The 17,995-nt window shown below is 44.9% G+C and overlaps 1 protein-coding gene across 1 annotated transcript in view; it reads left to right on the top strand.

Moving 5' to 3' along the window:
• Positions 1-16,725, top strand: part of LOC309545961 (kinetochore protein NDC80 homolog) — a 52,236-nt gene extending 35,511 nt beyond the window's left edge. The window contains exons 11-16 of the mRNA XM_082245417.1: positions 1,078-1,227; positions 9,425-9,514; positions 12,887-12,979; positions 13,065-13,195; positions 15,416-15,518; positions 16,509-16,725. Coding sequence (XP_082101543.1) covers positions 1,078-1,227; positions 9,425-9,514; positions 12,887-12,979; positions 13,065-13,195; positions 15,416-15,518; positions 16,509-16,649 — 708 coding nt within the window. The 3' untranslated portion in view covers positions 16,650-16,725. The remainder of the gene's footprint in view (positions 1-1,077; positions 1,228-9,424; positions 9,515-12,886; positions 12,980-13,064; positions 13,196-15,415; positions 15,519-16,508) is intronic.
• The last annotated feature ends 1,270 nt before the right edge of the window (positions 16,726-17,995 follow it).

Raw genomic sequence — 17,995 nt, 5'->3', positions numbered from 1 at the left:
TCTTGGTGAATGGTTAGGGTGAGACAGCTGTCCCTGCTCCACAATGCCAGCATACTGCAGACACTCATTGAATATATTTAACCCTCTCAGAGCCTAACCATTCTCCAAGAAATACAGCCCTGAAAAACGGGGAGGCAATCCCCCCAAAACACGTTGGCTCCACTTGTTTTTTATTAGTAGTTTATTGAAGATACAAATATCCTAGTGAAGCCAACGTGTTTCCCTCTCAGAGAGGGTTAAATATATTCAATCAGCATGTCTGCAGTATGCTGGCATTGTGGAGCAGGGACAGCTGTCTCAGCCTAACCATTCGCCAAGAAATACAGCCCTGAAGAAGAGGGAGGCAGTTCCCCCGAAACACGTTGGCTACTTGTATACTTTTATGTTCAATAAAAAAAACTGTAAATATCAAGTGAGAAATTTTTCTGGACACCGAGCGCTCCTCTCCAATCTCCCAAGTGTTCCCTGTGGTAACGCTCCTCGGTTGTCATTATCAGAAAGGTAGCAGCCCTGGACCCCATGGAGTCTATCACCTACAATTGGAATATAACCCTTTGGAAGCAATTCCTTTCACACAGTAATCTGCCACTAGGCAACCTCTAGTGCCACCAGTTCTACGCTGTCTTCCTCCTAAATTTGGTGTGAATACGCAGGTTTTGTATTCCAGTCCCTCCCACTGTAAGCTGTTTAGCATCTTTATCGCACAGAAGTAAGCTGCTTGGCTTAGGACCTTGGGAAACAGACACACCACAAGCATATGTAATCACTTCCTGAACTATAATAGATAAATTAAATCCCAGAGAACTAGGTGGGCCTTCTAATGACATTTCTAACCCCATAAAATCTAACTGCAGTGGACAGGAAATAAGAACCTGGTATGAACCTGCAGCCTGGAACGGTTCCAAGGCTGCCAGTAACAATACTAATATGCCCCTGTTGGGAAATCCATAGCTTCACCCTGAAGAATATCACAATATTGGTAGTTTTGCACCTTTATATAGATCGAAACCCAGATGTGTAAGCTGTGTTCTGTGAATTCTGATTACACTGACTCCAGCGCGTTTTGTTTCTCTTCAGGTGGACTCGGAGATAGCGGAGTTTCACAAGATGGCTCGAAAATTACGCATTCTTCCCTCCACGGCAGAAAACGCCAGCGGTTACAACCTCCAGATCGACTGTAACCTGGACAGCGAGGAGAGTCTGCACCACTGCCGAAATCAGATCAATGTAAGGATCCGGGGGTGGATCGCTTGTAGGCGATAACTTTGTTGTGCTAATAGCGTATGCTTCTCTGGTCGCATTGGCTTTCATGCAGATATCTCCTGAGGCAAGAAGAGTTCTTGACTTACTCTTAGGAGTATAACAAAAAACTGTCAACTGTATATTTTACCACTTCTGGACCGGAAGATTTTTCCCCTCCAATGACCAGGCCATATTTTACCATACGGCACTGCGTTACTTTAACGGACAATTGCGCGGTCGTACGACGCTGTACCTAAATAAAATAGATGTCCTTTTTTTCCCACAGTTAGAGCTTTATTTTGGTGGTATTTGATCACCTGTGCGATTTTTGATTTTTTGCGCTATAAACTAAAAAAGAGCAACAATTCTGAAAAAAAAAAAAAACAATATTTTTCACTTTCTGCTATATAACATTCCCCCAAAAAAAATAAAAAATTTAAATTTTTTTAACATTTTAGGCCAACTTGTTTTCTGCTACATATTTTTGGTAAAAGAAAATCCCAATAAGCGTATTTTGATTGGCTTGTGCAAAAGTTATTGCATCTACTAACTACAGGAAAGATTTATGTCATTTGTATTGTTTTTTTTTTTTTTTTTTACTAGTAATGCTGGCGATCTGTGATTTTTTGCGTGACTGCGACATTGGGGCGCACAGATCGGACTCCTGACTGACATTTTTGACACTTTTGAGGGGACCAGTGACATCACTACAGTAATCAGTGCTAAAAATATGCACTGTTACTGTAATAATGACACTGGCAGGAAAGGGGTTAACAGTCCGGGTGATAAAGGGGTTAAATGTGAGCCTAGGGGAGTGAGTCTAACTGTGGGGGGCGTGGCTTGTGAAATGATCATAGAGACCTGTGATCCTATATAGAAGGATCACAGGCACTCTGTGATCATTCCAGGGAGAAGAACGGTCAGCTGTGTTTACAACAGCCGTCTGTTCTTCCCTCTCAGCGGGGAGTGATCGCGGGTGTCAGGCTGCAATCAGAGCCGCCTGACCTGTGCAACGTCTTCCCCGATAATGAGCGGGGGCGGGAGCGCGTTGCAGGCAGTGCGCGCTCGCCCCCTAGCTGCAGGCTCGCGACTGACGTAGCCCTACATCGGTTTGCCTGGAAGAGCCACACTGCCGCAGTAAATAGGCGGCATGTGGTCGGCAAGCGATTAAAGTTGATCTCTAGTCGTACCCCCCCCCCCCCCCCCTCCCTGTAGCTGCTAACTTTTAATATAAGGACACCTACCTGTCCAAGGATCCAGCGTTGTCCTCACACTAGCCGATTCTTCTATCCGCTTCATGTGCAGGTGCCGGCATTTTGAATAAAGGAAACCGGCAGTGAAGTCTTGCGGCTTCACAGCCACTTTCCGACTGTGAATGGTCTTGGAAGGAGGGGAGGGGAGGTGAACTTCCTCTAAGATCGCCACTGTCAAAACCAGGTACCCACTTCCCTCTCAAAAGTGAAACTTCGCCTTTTCACCTTTTGGAGCATGTTATGTCCAATTTTAGGGTGTAACATGCTCCACCACATGTTCTCCTCACCCTTTCCTCCACTTTGACAGCGAGCGGGGGATCCTCTACTCACATCCGCTGTCACGTTTCAAAATCGGTACAGTTGTGTGGGACTGCTGCACAGCCGAGTCATTCATTCACTCTTCACAGAAATCTGTGAATGAGAAAACTGCAAGTTCCCTCTGCCATTGCGGCAGACAGCTTTTAGTTGTCAATGAACCACATGGGTACTGATGGGTGGGCTGGTAGTTCATTCACAAGCCTCTCAGCTTTCACATTGGCAGCCTGTACAGAGGAACGGGCAGAAAGCTGTAGGACTTGTCTACAGGAGCCTGACATTGCACCCCTGACCCACTTATTGCATTCCTTTTTACATGCTAAAAAAAAAAAAAAATACCAGATGCCCGTAAAAAAGGCGTTTCTTCACTTTTAATAGAATTTTATTGGAAAATGTTACAAAACATGGTATATGAGAACTTTTTGAAATTACCAGGAAGATAGTAAACAGCTAGAATGTAGCTGCTGAGAATGTAAAAAAAAGGCGTTTTGTTAAAGTGATTGTAAATGCTGAAATTTCTTTTCTCTTTCGTTCATTGATGGACACAGCTCCTGATCTTCTTGACCACTGGGTTATACTGCCCCCTACAGGAGTAAGACACTAGGCAGAATAACAACTTGACTACACCTATGGACAGTCCCAGGGGGTATACTGCCCCTCTGTGCTATTGGTACTCAGTTTTTTTCTGCCTAGTCAGGAGTAAGGACCTAGTTCCTTGCGGGGATCTCTGGTACTGGAAATTTTTTCATTTTAGATAGATTTTCTTTTTTCCTTTTCTCCTGTTTTTTTCCTGTGAGATCTACAATCAACTGCCAGACTGGATGATGGGCTGGATAATCTAGATTCAGTGGTCATCACAGTCTGGCCAGCGAGCATGCGCAGACCTCAGCTCCACGCTAGGTCGGCCGTGACATAGCACCACTGGACGGGGGTTGGCCTGCGAGTTAAACGCCCCGCGAGGTCGCATACGACCGGGTCTCGGCCTGCGTCACATCGTTCCTCCTGGTTGACAGCCCCCCCATATAGATGGCGAGGAGGTTATGTCTGGAATGGTGCCCGCCTGGTTCCTGATATGGTGAGTAGCTATCCCCCCCTCTACCCCTGGAGGGTTTTGAGGTGGACGCAGGCCCCTCCCTCGAACAGTTGGACCCCAGGGTTCCTGTTAGGCCCTCCTTGAGTATGATGGCCCTGTCGGTCATCTGCCCCCCTCCACCTATACTGTGGTTGTATGGTGGTCTGGCTACCTGCTGGGGCAGGGTGTTGTACAAGTGATAGGGGCAGGGGGGTGCGCTTCTTGCTGTGTGCCTTGCCTGGGTCCAGGGATCCCTCCAGGGTCCCTGGGAGACTTGTGGAACCGCCATTTTGTTGTATCCTATTTTCTGTATAGGCTGGCGGCCATGTTTGTGTAGCCATGGTGGCCATTTTGTGTTAGGCATTGAATTGCATGGCGGCCATTACTTTGGAGCCTTCTGAGCGTCCATTCTAGCTGTGGGATTCCTGTAGAAGAATCGCCAGTTTTTAAGGATCAGGCTGACAGAAAGGCAGAGGTTGTGGCCTGCAGTATATTCACTGTGGACTGCTTGGCACTCAGAGACCTGTCTTCGCCATTGCCCTGGTGTCACAAACTCTGACCGAGTGGGCTAAGCTTTTACACCGTGACCTGGAGGGTGAGCAGCTCCCCCCCTGCCTTTGTGCAGCTAGCGGACCAGTTGGTCAAGAGGCTGCAGTTTATCTGTGATGCCTCTTTGGATGCGGCTCCCCTGATTTCTAGACTGTCTGTTTCGGCAGTGGTCCTTAGGCGTGTTTTGTGGCTCAAATGTTGTTGCAGACCAGACCTCTAAAAAAAGCCTTAACTGATCTTCCTTTTCAAGGAGATCGCCTGTTTGAAGCGCTCCTGGATGACATCATTAAGAGTCTCACACGGGGAAAGCGCAGCTTTATTCCGCAGGCAAGTAAGGATAAGGAACGTCGTCTCAGACGTGGCCCATCCTTCGCCGCTCACAGGAAGTTTTTTCGTCCCTCAGGGTCGGCTGACAAGGGTTCAAAGCCTTCCAAGGCCTCTTCGGGAGGATCCAAACGAACTTGGTCTGGCAAGTCCAAAGTGGGTTTCTCCAGACCCTCAGCCAAGGCTACTTCTGCATGAAGGTGCGCCCTCACCCGTGCCTGGGGTGGGGGGACATCTTCGCTGGTTTCGGTACCCGTGGACCTCCTGGGTGCAAGACAATTGGGTCCACAAAGTAATGCGGTCCAGCTACAAGATCGAGTTTTGTTCTTACCCTCCGAAGAGGTTTTTTCCTTCCAATGTGTGTCTGTCCCTGGACCGATTGCAAGCCCTCTTTAGAGCAGTGCAAGACCTGTTACTACATGGGGTAATTGTTCCGGTTCCAACTCCGGAACGTTTTTAGGGGTTTTATTCAAACCTGTTCACGGTCCCAAAGAAAGATGGCAAGGTGCGTCCAATTCTGGATCTCAAGACCCTGAACTGCTTGTGCGGGTACAGAAGTTCAGAATGGAGTCTGTTCGCAGGGTGGTGGCATCCTTGTATCAGGGGGATTTCCTTGCCTTTATCAACATCAAGGACGCTTACTTGCACATTCCAATATGTGTCTGTCACCAACGCTTCCTCCGCTTTGCCGTGGGAGAGGAGCATTATCAGTTTGTGGTGTTACCCTTTGATCTCGCCTCTGCTCCTCTGGTCTTCATAAAGGTGTTGGCTCTGGTGCTGGCGTTGTTACGTCAGCGAGGAATCGCAGTGCTGGGCTACCCTGGACAACCTTCTCTTGCGAGCAGTGTCTCCTACTGCTCTGATGGATGTGGACATCACTGTACGGACTCTGAGGGTGTTCGGCTGGCTTATGAATTTTCAGAAGTCTGCTCTGGTTCCTTCCTCGAAAACTGGACTATCTGGGTCTGACTCTGGACTTTGCTCTAGCCATTGCTTGTTGTGATTCATTTCTTGCTGTTCAGCGGGTGGTCGTCCCTCTGGACTTGCATGAGGGTGCTGGGCCTGATGGTGTCTACCTTCGATTTGTACAGTTCCATACGAGGTCCCTGCAAAGGTAGATCTTGGTCAAATGGGAAAACTGTCTGTAGTCTTTGGACAATTAAATCAGGATGAGCCGAAAAACAAAAGGATCTCTGATCTGGTGGCTTCCCTCTCCAGCTATTCGACAGGGCAAATCTTTTCTCCTCCTGTATTGGATAATGGTCACCACTAATGCTAGTCTGTTCGGGTGGGGAGGTGTCCTGCATTGGAAATCCGCTCAGGGAATTTGGACACTGGAATAATCCAGACAACTGATCATGGTCCTGGAACTCTGAGCAATCAGGCTGTGCCTGAATCACTGGACAGATCGTCTGAATGGGTGTCCAGTGTGAATCCAATCGGACAATGCCACGACTGTGGCTTACAGTATGTCAATCACCGGGGGGGGGGGGAACAAGAAGTGTATTGGCAGCTCTGGAGGTAGCCGGCTTTCTTCGGTGGGCAGAACGCTTCGTTACGGCCCTCTCAGCCGTGGAAAACTGGCAGGCGGATAATCTCAGTCGGTAGGTGTTGGACCAAGGTGAATGGTCCCTTAATCCAGAGGTGTATCATCAGCTGTGTCTCCGGTGGAGCACCCTCGAGGTGGATCTGTTGGCGTCTCGGCTCAACAGGAAGGTGCACAGGTTTGTGGCACAGTCACAGGATCCACTAGCGGACGCCACATACACACTGGTGGCCCCCTGGGGGTCAGTATTGTCTGATTTACGCCTTCACTCCTCTCAAGCTTCTGCCGAGACTCTTGCGCAGGATCGAGGCAGAAGGAATTCCGGTCATTTTAGTGGCACCAGATTGGCCTCACTGGTCTTGATACATGCCGACCTGGTGCGGCTGGTCGCCAATGCCCCTTGGAGACTAGCTCTCAGGGAGGATCTGCTGTCCCAAGGGGCAATCTTCCATCCTGCTTTACAGTCAATGGCTTTGACAGCTTGGCTGTTGAAAGATAGGTGCTGAAGGATAGAGGTTTTTCTGGGTCGGTGATTCCCACACTACTGAAGGCTAGGAAGTCTACTTCTAGGAAGATCTACCATCGTACGTGGTGTTAGTCACTTGGTGTTCACCCTCGCTCTTTTTCGTTGGCTCAGATATTGGCTTTCCTGCGTTGCATTCCCTGGATGTGGTCGGGCTTTTCGGGTGTACCTGGCAGCTACTTTTATGCTTACGGATGGGCCTCGAAAAGGACTATCCACTTCTTCTGAGACCATTGCTAGATGGATCAGACTGATGGTGACTCAGGCCAATTCGATTAAGGGTCAGGTTCCTCCTTTCCCTGTAAAGGCGCACTCTAAGCGGGCGCGCAGTGCTTCTTGTGCCTTTCAACATCAGGCGTCAGTAACACAGGTGCGCAAGGCGGCTACTTGGTCGTTGGTGCACACTTTCACAAAATTTTATAGAGTGGATGTGTTGACCTCTGCGGATGCCTCCTTTTGGCTGCAAGGTTTTGCAGGCTGCTGTTTAGGGGGCTTGTTCCCTCTTTGGGGGTGTTAACTCGTTCACGTCAAAGGCAGTTGCAAGATGATTTTCGTTTAGGTCCCAGACCTACGACCCTTCAGTTCTAACTCCCTCGTGCAGTGAATTTTCCCTCTCTGGCCAGGAGATGTACAAGCATACAGCACTCAAGCTTGATGGAAATACATCTAATTTATTTATTCACAGCTCACACATTTATGGGCCATTTTAGTGGGAAAAAACATTTTGAACTGTGTACAATCCATGGGTCAGTTTAACAATAGAATATATCTACTAAGAAAATACATGAAAAGGTTTTGTTGTCCCTAACACATTGATGTAAATGTGAGAAGTCTTGTGTTTGACGTATCTTTTGTGGAAGGGCCTTCCCGTCTATGCTCAGCTGTCTGATGTGTTAATACGCAAGTACTTATCAATGTGTTCAGGTGTCGTCTGTAATCTATATGCAGAGTCTAACTGTTAAGTGTCCAGAAGGTATGAATGAGATGTGTTAATATGTCTGTACTTATCAATGTATGACTTGTTAATGTCATTTCCAGGGAGCATATTTCCATTGTGAGTTGGGCACTAGCTGAAATGTATGTCTCTGGTATCGTGGGATATCACTATTTCATTAAGGCACATTGATCCACTCTTTCAGGGGGGTGTAATGTTTTTCAGGTGGGCCCCAGGTAGTTTGGTTGAGCTCCTGTTATCTGGTTGCCTATGGTTTAGCCTTGGGAATTTTTTCTTGCTGTTCCCACCCCTCATGTTTAAAACTGCTTTGGCGCGTCCCAATGGTCAAGAAGATCAGGAGCTGTGTCCGTCAATGAACGAGAGAGAAAATGGGATTTCTGACTTATCATAAAATCCATTTCTCTGATGTTCATTGACAGACACAGCACCCACCCCTCTGTGGAGTTGTATTACTTCTGACACTGCTTGTGACAAAACTGAGTCCCTATAGCAGTAAGGGGGAGTATACCTCCTGGGACATAGGCGCAGTTAAGTTATTTTTCTACCTAGTGTCCTACTCCTGTAGGGGGCAGCATAACCTAATGGTCAAGAAGATCAGGAGCTGTCTGTCAATGGACATCAGAGAAATGGATTTTACGGTACTTTTCTCTGTATTAAGGTAAAAAAAACATCAGTGCTCAGCCCCCCTGCATCTCCGACCTCTATCCAGGAATGTCCACGCGAACAGCATCTCTCTACTCTCTCCCTCCTCATTTGCTCAGGCAGCAGCAGGCATTGGCAATCACAACTATTAAGAAGGGGACGAGGGCAAGCTGTTTTCTGTGTCAATGGACTCAGGGTCGGCTTGGTAGTGGGCCCACATTAGCGCCCCTATAGCAAGCGGCTTGCTGTGGGAGCACCTGGCACAGGGGAGGAGCCAGTAGTTCCCGCAGGGGACCTCAGGAGAGGCAGATCAAGGCTGCTCTGTGCAAGACAAGTAAGTATGCACAGAGCAAGTAAGTATAACATGTTTGTAAATTTAAAAAAACGAAGACTTACAATTGCTTTAAGCCCTGTGTGCATGAGGCTTAAGACTAAATACAGTGAGGGCGCAGGGTGCATTATAAATTATTATTATTATTATTATTATTAATTATAATAAAAATGTGTGAGTATGTATGTGTGTATATATATATATATATATATATATATATATATATATATATATATATATATATATATATATATATATATTTATTATTATTATTTAATTTTTTTTTTTAATATACGGTAATTTATTTTTTTTATTGAAGTCGGCTCCAGCTACACCTCAGAGTTCATGCCCCTAGGCAGCAGAGTGCAGCTCTGTGTGAGTGCAGTGGTTTGCCAAACCCTTCTGCTGGGTCAGCGCTAGAGATCTTCAATCCGCAGGGAGCATGAAGTTTGCTGGTTGCACCGCTCTAGCTGAGGCTCTGTGAGGGGCATGTCAGACCAATGTACAGAGAGGACGGATTTCACACAGAAAGCACACGTCTTATCTGCACACCTTGCCGGGAGTGTGAAAATTTTACTTCTAAACCGAGTACAACGTATTAAAGAAGTTCTATGCCGTTTTATTAACAAGTCTCTGATCCAACACTAATTCTTTGTCCTTTGCTTTCTATAGCTCCCCCTGCTGGAGATGCTGACACAGTCGGAAGCTCAGATAACGAAGGCTGTTGATAAGAAGATGGAGATTCAGGAAGTGAATGAGCAGGTGGGATGGAGCTCTGATTATCATACAGATCTTTATATAATGTAGAATACAGTTTTCTTCTTACATCTGTAGCAGTTAAACAGATTCTGTTTTCATTGTGCTGATTTGAGGATGAATGGGACGAATTAATTGCTGGCTGTCATTACTTTTTAGTCACTTGAGGGACACAGGAAGTCTTGTATGATCGGGTTATACTGCTGCCTACACGAGGAATTGAATACTGCAAAAAAAATGTAGGCCAGCTCTGGATAACCCCTCCTTCTCCCGGCATTCCTTAAGCCCCGTACATACGAGTCGAAATTCGGCCGGGAATTTTCGTCCGACGACCGATCTGCCGATTTTCGGCTTGTTAGTATGATGATTCGGACAACCAACTCCGACTTTTTGCCCGAAAAAATTCTGGTGTGCAGGCTATAAAATTTTTGTCCTCCGTCAAAACACGGCCGATTTTCATGCAGTCAGTACAGATTTCGACAGGGAAAAATCCTATGAGCAAGACTGGGCATGCTCAGAGATGAAAGAACACAAAGAAAGCAAACCAACACATGACATCACTTCTGAAGTAGAATTCTGTCGGTCGACAAAATTCGTGTGCAGTCTAGAGCACATTCCAACCAACAAAACCCCACTCTGGACAAAAGATGGACGATCGGTCGGCGGAAATTCGTTGCGTGTGTACTAGGCTTTAGTTTTCTGCTAGGAGAATAAATGTCATTTCTTTAGATCTGCTGTTTTGCTTTTTTCTCCGTCTGTCAACATTCCTGCTGAGCTGGTCTCTATATGCAGACATCCGGGTTAGCCTTTGATTTGGAGTGTACCCATACCCTGCTGGACATTGCAGGGCTAGCCTAGAATGTAATTTTCAGGTACTGGATTCCTCATTGTGTTGTTTTTCAGACCTCTGTGTACTGGTAAGTTAGCTGCAGAGCTCCAGAGCTGTGGCATTGCCCCAGTGTTTGCCCGGCACTCTGTTGAGCAAGACTGTGCAGGCTGATGCATCGGTAGCTGCCTTACTGTTTGCATCCCTGGGCCCCTTCAAAATTCCAGCTACTATTGGTTTTACTGTAAAAAGTGTAAATGCTAAGTGGGGTGAGTAACTGTCATCCACTGGATGTAGAGCCGGGCTCTCCAAACTTTCTAAGCAAAGGGTCAGTTTACTGTGAGACTGACTGTGGCCAGTGGGAGTAGAAAATGCCCCGGCATTAGTTCAGCTCACTGTAAAAATTCGGCAATGCCGAATCTGACTAAGCTCCCGCACATGCACAAGAGTGACGTCCTCCCCCGCCCGGCCGCTGATTGAGACTCGGAAGCCAGCTTCCCAAAGATGTCGGTGGCCAAGCAGGGAAGCTTGGGGGTGCCACATTACTTGAGCCGGGTTGAGTTTGAGTTTAAACTCCACTTTAAGGTAGTGTGGCCTTTCACCTCAACCAGCACATCGTCCTTCCGTCCCTCTGCCCGACTTCAGTCCACCAGAAGGTGTTCTTCCTCCATAGCCTGGATGTAGTTCAGGCTCTGTTTATCTTGCGGTCACTGCTTTCTTCAGAAAGACGGACTCTGTCTTGTCATTCCTGATGGTCTCTGTAAGGGTGAACCAATTTCTTGTTCTACCATTTCTCAGTGGCTCAGATAGACAGTCATTTAAAACATATCTCCTGCGCTCAAGTGGTGTATGATGGGGGGAAAAAATATATATAGGTGTTTAATAGTCTTTTGTTGGTATCACTTGTTGTCTTGCCGCCCCGTCAGGACCAAGGGTATCCAATGCACACTAAAAGACAACAATAAGAGAAGAGCGCACCAACCTAGTGCATTACCACTATGGATCTGCTAAGGCTAGGCTGACGTGTTTCGAGGGCGAACCCTCTTCCTCAGAGCCAGAAAAGGGCTGATAGCCTTAGCAGATCCATGTAGACATCTGCATGCTATCCAGCACCGCGCAGTTCCCTGGCTACCTTGGAGATCTTGTGTTGATCATGTTTACATGTGTGCTATCTGCGATTGTTTTGGGAGTATAATATACATTTTTTTTTAAAAAAATGTAATAAACCTTTTTAGTGGCAATGCACTAGGTCGGTGCGCCCTTCTCTTATTGCTGTCAGACAGTCATTTAAGACTGTGGTCTTAACCACTTCAGCTCTAGAAGGTTTTACCCCCTTAATGACCAGGCCATTTTTTGAGATTCTGTACTGCGTTGCTTTAAATGACAATTGCGTGGTCATGCAACGTCGTACCCAAAAACAAATGATGTCCTTTTTTCCCCCACAAATGGAGCTTTCTTTTTGTGGTATTTGATCACCTCTGCGGTTTTCAGATTTTGTGCTATAAACAAGAAAAGACCGTCAATTTTGAAAAAAACACCACATTTTTTACTTTCTGCTATAAAACATTCCCAATAAAAAAAATGTAAAGAATCTAATTTTTTTATTAGTTTACGCCAATTTGTATTCTGCTACATATTTTTGGTAAAAAAAAAAAACCCCAAAAAGCATATATTGGTTTGTGCAAAAGTTATCGCGTCTGCAAACTACGGGATAGATATATGGACTTTTTATTTATTTTTATTAGTAATGGGCTGCGATCAGCGTTTTTTTATCGGGGACTGCGACATTGTGGCGGACAGATCGGACCCCTAACTGACATTTTTTACATTTTTTGGGGACCAGTGATATGACTACAGTAATCAATGCTAAATAATATGCACTGTTACTGTATAAATGACACTGGCAGGGAAGGGGTTAACACTGGGGGTGATCAAGGGGTTAAATGTGTTCCCAATTATGCTTGCTAACTGTGTGGGGGATGGGTTGGAAAGAGGAAGGGAGAGATCGGTGATTCAGCTAAGCTGAATCACACGATCTTTCCCATCCTGTCTGACAGAAGATCCGCTTGATTTGTTTACATAAGCAGGCGGCTCTTCTGTCATTCTAGCCGAAGATTGCAGGAGGCTGAAGGCAATCAAGCCCGCTACTCTCGTGGTCTGGCTCCCGCTGTGTCTAATTACAGCGGGAGCGCGGCTCCGGCGGCGCGCGCTGCCGAAACCACGTGCACATATTCACATACATTTACGTGATCATGCGCAGCCGAGCAGTCCTGCTGCAGTATATCTGAGTGGGGCGGTTGGCAAGCGGTTAAGGATCGAGTGCAACAGTTTCCTGCCAAGTACATTCTGCTAGATCTGGAAGTGCCTCTTGAGGCTCTTCAGCATCAGTCTCCTGTATTATAACCTGACAGTACAAAATCTCCGGTGTCCCTCCAAAAAATGCAATAAAAGGGTTTTTACGTTGAGTACAAAAATCCTATTTCACCGCAAATGTCTCCCAATATTATTGTAGAAAAGATTGCACGCTGATTTGTGTCCTTTCCTTCCTGTAGCTGAGATCCCTGAACTCCGATAAGCGAAATGATGTGAAGAAACTCAAGGATGAGGCCCAGAGGCTGGATGAGCTCTTACTGCAGAAGAATAAGGTAGGATCTTTGTTTTGATGTTTGTAAGATAGGATTATGGGAATTGGTGCCCCCTCCATTTATATAATTGTTGTGATATTCCCAGGATGCAGAAGAACAGGAGAAGAAATGGGCGTCTGAGCTGCAGTCTGCAGAGAAACATCGCCAGTTGCTGGAGTCCGGAGTGAACAAAGGGCTGGATGAGGCTATGAAGGACCTGGAGAGGGCACAGAAGGAGTAAGTACAGAACAGAGGCTCTAACACAAGGCTGCACAGCTCCCGTCCTTGGGAGATAGTAGTTAGGACAGAGGCACAGCTTTGTGTAGCCACATTTTCCTAATGGAGGCATATGAGTAACTATCATCATCTGATAATACTGGAGATTGGGTACCACAAGGTTCATTTTATTGCCCTCTATATCCTGCAAACCATTTTGTGTGCATGTGAGTAGCTGCCGGTAGCCTTTTTTTAGGCCTTAAGCCCCGTACACACGTACTGATCGTCGGCCGAACGATCGGCCGTCTTTTGTCCAGGGCTGTCTTTTCTGTTGAAAACTGCAAAAGACTGCACACGAATTTTGTCGGCCAACAACAGCCGACTGCAGAAGTGATGTCATGTGATGGTTAACTTTCCTTGTCTTTTTTCTTTTCTGAGCATGCCCAGTCTTGCTAATCTGCTGTCTGTCGGCCGAAATGTGTCCTGACTGGCGAACAATCGGCCGTTCCGGTGACGGCCAACAAATATTTTAACGTCTGCACGACAGATTCTGTTCGGCCGAAAATGCGCTGGCGGCTGTCGGAAGCATCATACTAACAAGCCTACAATCGGCCGATCGGTCGGCGGCCGAATATTTACGGCCGACAATCGGTACTTGTGTATGGGGCTTTACTAACCACTTGCTGGCCCACCAAAGTACATATACTGCGCCAGGGCGACATGTGCAGGCACAATCACGTACATCTGGTACCCAGTAATAGTTCTGCTTCCTTTGCCAGTGAGCTATGATTGGCCTACAGTTATCACATGGTACCTAGGCCGATTACTGCACCCTGTACCATGTGATTAGCTGTAGCAAATCACAAATCACTAGTCATCACAGCTAGCATAATTGTAACCCATCCATAATAGTTGAAAATATTGCTGATAATCATTGTAACAACAATCAGTGTAAAACAAAAGAAAGAAGAAATCCGTGATCACCACCCAGAGTGATACAATGTTACTTTGGTTATACTGAACTGCTCTAATGAAAGTATTTAAAAAAAAAAAAAAAATAGTAAAGTTTAAAAAAATATTTAACTTTTTTTTTTTTTGACATGCTGTCACCAGTCAGTGCTCCTTGATCACCGCCACACCAGTCATATGATGATGCTGTACTGCGCTAATGACAGTATGTAAATAAAAAATTAATTTAATTTTCCCCAAAAAAGTGACAAATTACAACTTTAAAAACTTGCCATGCCTCTTCCAAATACCTCCGGACTGTCTTCTTTCCAAAAAGGGGCATTGATTCCAAAAAGATTGGCCACCAGTACATCAGGAGCGATACATTTTCAAATATATACAAAATAGTTTGTAGACTCTATGACTTTCACTTTCACACAAACCAGTTCATACTGTACATACTGATTTGGGTTATTTTTACCAAAGAAATGTAGCAGAATACATTTTGGCCTAAATTTATGACACAATTTTTTTTTTTTTTTAATTAGATATTTTTCTTACCAGAAAATTTTATATATATATATATATATATATATATATATTTTGTATGTATAGTTTTTTATTGGATATTTTTTATACCAAAATTTTATATATATATGTGTGTGTGTGTGTGTATGTATGTGTATATGTATATATATATATATATATATATATATATATATATATATATATATATATATATATATATATATACGTGTGTGTATGTATATGTATATATATATATATATATATATATTATGTATGTATGACATATATATGTGTGTGTGTGTATATATATATATATATATATATATATATATATATAATCAACATTCTTTTGTTCTTTTTCATTTATATAATACAAAATCCCAGTGGTGACTCAAGGCACTGTATATAATCAAATACTTTAAATTCCATTTTAAAGAGGAAGTAAACCCATTAATTTAACAGTTTGAAAAAAACAGTTACATTTCCGGCACGTGCCGGAAATGTAACACTCCCATTGGTAGTGCTCTCAACCAAACTGTCAAACCATCCAATGGCTGGTATCATAACTGATCACATATGCAGCATCATGGCAGTTGAAGATCAAACAAAGGGCAAGATGGCAGCTTCCTTGCTTGAAAACGATAGGAGGGTTTACTTCCACTTTAAAATGGCAGTTTTTTTTTTTTTGCAAGATGTATTCCTCTTTAGTTATGTACACAGAGATTGTCAACTGTAGAAGAACACAATCTCCATTTCCCATTCCAGGTTGCAGCTTGTTGAGCACCAGACTGAAGAGGAGTCAAGACAAGTGGGCAATAAGATGATTCGGGTGGTGACCGCTGTGGCCTCTCATGTGGGAGCAATCGAGGTGAGGAACCGCCCACAATTCCATCATAATATCTGCCATGAATACAAAATAGTTTGGGAATCGGGAGATCAAACTTCTCATATAATAGCATCAATTTAAAGCTCAATTTTGGGAAACTTTAAAATGTTCCCTTGCAGTGCAGGTGCAGCCCCACTGCAATTTAATGGAGCCTCTTCATGTCATTGCTCTGCAGAGCAACATCTTTTTTAAAAATTCCAGCATGCTTCATTTTGTGCTCATTAATCGCTGCCCATCCAAAGAATGTGTGTGTGTGTAGGTTTTTTACTATTCTATGCATACAGGTAAAAATTCTTCTGTGTTCAGCAGCCGCCCAATACTTGTATTGTAAAGCATGGTGTTAATGGTCAGTGCTACATAAATGCCTGTAAATAACTGCATTTTCGAGCCGCTCTGGCCTCCTTTTCGAGTACAAATCTGGGATCTGGCTATGTCTAAAATGAACTGTTCTCTGGTACATCATAACACACACCTGACTGAACTGCTCCACATCCCTGACTCAACTGTATGGATCTCAGGGTGCATATATTTACTTTCACATGTCCTACATAAGGGTAAAATTAAACCTTTTGACCAACTGAAAATCAGAGTTGGCCCTTACAAAACATATGTTATTCCGGTAATCTCAAGTACAGCATGCAGCAGCCACTTTACAATACTGTGCGTTGACACCAGTCCATACCCTCAAGGAGCTTACACCCTAGGGTCCCTACCTCACATGCATACACATGCTAGGGCCAATATAGATGGGAGCCAATTCATCCGGAGTACGCAGAGGAAATCAATGTAAGCACAGGGAGAACATGCTAACTTTTTACAGATAATGTCCTGACCGGGATTCAAACCGATGACCCCAGTGCTGCGAGGCAGGAGTGCCAACCACTAAGCCACTGATGGAAGTGAGATCCATATTTGTCACATGGTGACTTGTGTTCACATCTCAGGCTGATCTTTCTTGGTCTTCTGTTACAGAAACACGTGGAGGAGAAGCGCCTTAAGACTGAGCGGGAGTACGAGGTGTTCATGAAGCAGGACTTGCTGGCCGATCTGCGAGAAATCCGGGACAGATACAAGCAGAAGGCAGAGATTTTGGAGAAACCACCCAGCCAATGAAACACCCCTTTTTTATTTATGATTTTTGTTTGTACCCCTGCGTGCTGTCCTGGACTGTTAGAGAAGCCGCCCAAGGAAGGAAGGAAATGCCGTGTTTTATTCACATTTCCATGTGTTGTTCCACGTTTACATTTTGTTTATATTTATGTTACTTCTGTAAATAGCAAATACTTTCTTAAACCTGTTATCTGAAATTGAGTCCTGCAGCTCGTTGGGTACCCACAGAATACATGGGGGGGGGGTTTGCTGAATGAGATGGACTATGGTACAATACTGCTGTGGCCCAGTTTAGGTTTGAATTTATTTGATTGTAGAGGGACATCTTCACTCCATGGAATAGCTTCACGTGGTGATTTTATATGTGCCAGCCCCAGGATGATGTCATTCTCACTGCCAGTCAGGTTTTCCACATTCTGCACTGGAGTGACTTCAGGAAAACCACATTAATGTACTATGGTTCCCTACGCAGAATTTTAAATTTTATGCTATTTGTTTTATAGAAAAAAGGAAGAAAAAGCACTCTTTAGTAATTTTGCAGTCCCTGTTACACAGCAGTGGCAGAAGATGACTCGCACCCCTTCTTTTAACTGCTATTATTTTAGTTTTTTCCTTTTCTTTGCTCTCTACTTCTGTCTCCTCCCCCCTTCCTAGAACAATAAAAGGTGGCATTCTACCAATCACCTTTACCCCCTTAGCACTCAATAGTATACGTTTTTTATGGGGAACTGGACCTGTACCCCCTCTCATCCCGTCATTTGTTTGATGTTTTTTCTTACTCGATTGCTATTGTAGATCTTTTTTGCGCCGATCCTCCAAACCGCTTGCAGTGTTATCTTGATTTATACTTTACCAGATGTTATCTCTGCAATTTTTACACTGTATCTGATGGTTCTGCTTTTGTAACATCTGATAGATGTTGCTGTATCTTTTTTCTAATGTTGTTCTAGAACGTAATAAAGATTTTAAAAATGTAAAAACTTTAGCCTCTAACCCCCAATGTTTTTGTATTTTATTCTGTTAAAGTAGAACTTTAGTCAGAAGATGAAGTCCTGCTAGATCACTTCAGGTCGGCCCTTTTTGCAGGTATAGCTATGTAAAACATTAACCACTTGCCGACCGCTCACATGGAGCGTACTGCAGCAAAGTGGCTCGTTCCCGTCCAGCGACGTAGACCTACGTCGCTGGACTCCTCCCCCTGTAGGCGGCACTCACGCGCCGCCGGAGGCGCGCTCCCGCTGTTTTCATTCACAGCGGGAGTCGGGCCAGGGGAGGAGCAGCGGCGATCGCCGCTGCTCTGTCCCGATCGTCGGGGAATCTAGTGAGGAGATCCGCCCGCCTGTGTAAAC

The sequence above is a fragment of the Pelophylax lessonae genome (genome assembly GCF_965119305.1).
Source record: "Pelophylax lessonae genome assembly, chromosome: 2".
In the NCBI taxonomy this organism is placed as follows: Eukaryota; Metazoa; Chordata; class Amphibia; order Anura; family Ranidae; genus Pelophylax; species Pelophylax lessonae.
The sequence above is the reverse complement of the archived record's forward strand: the minus strand, read 5'-3'. Positions and strand labels throughout refer to the sequence as shown.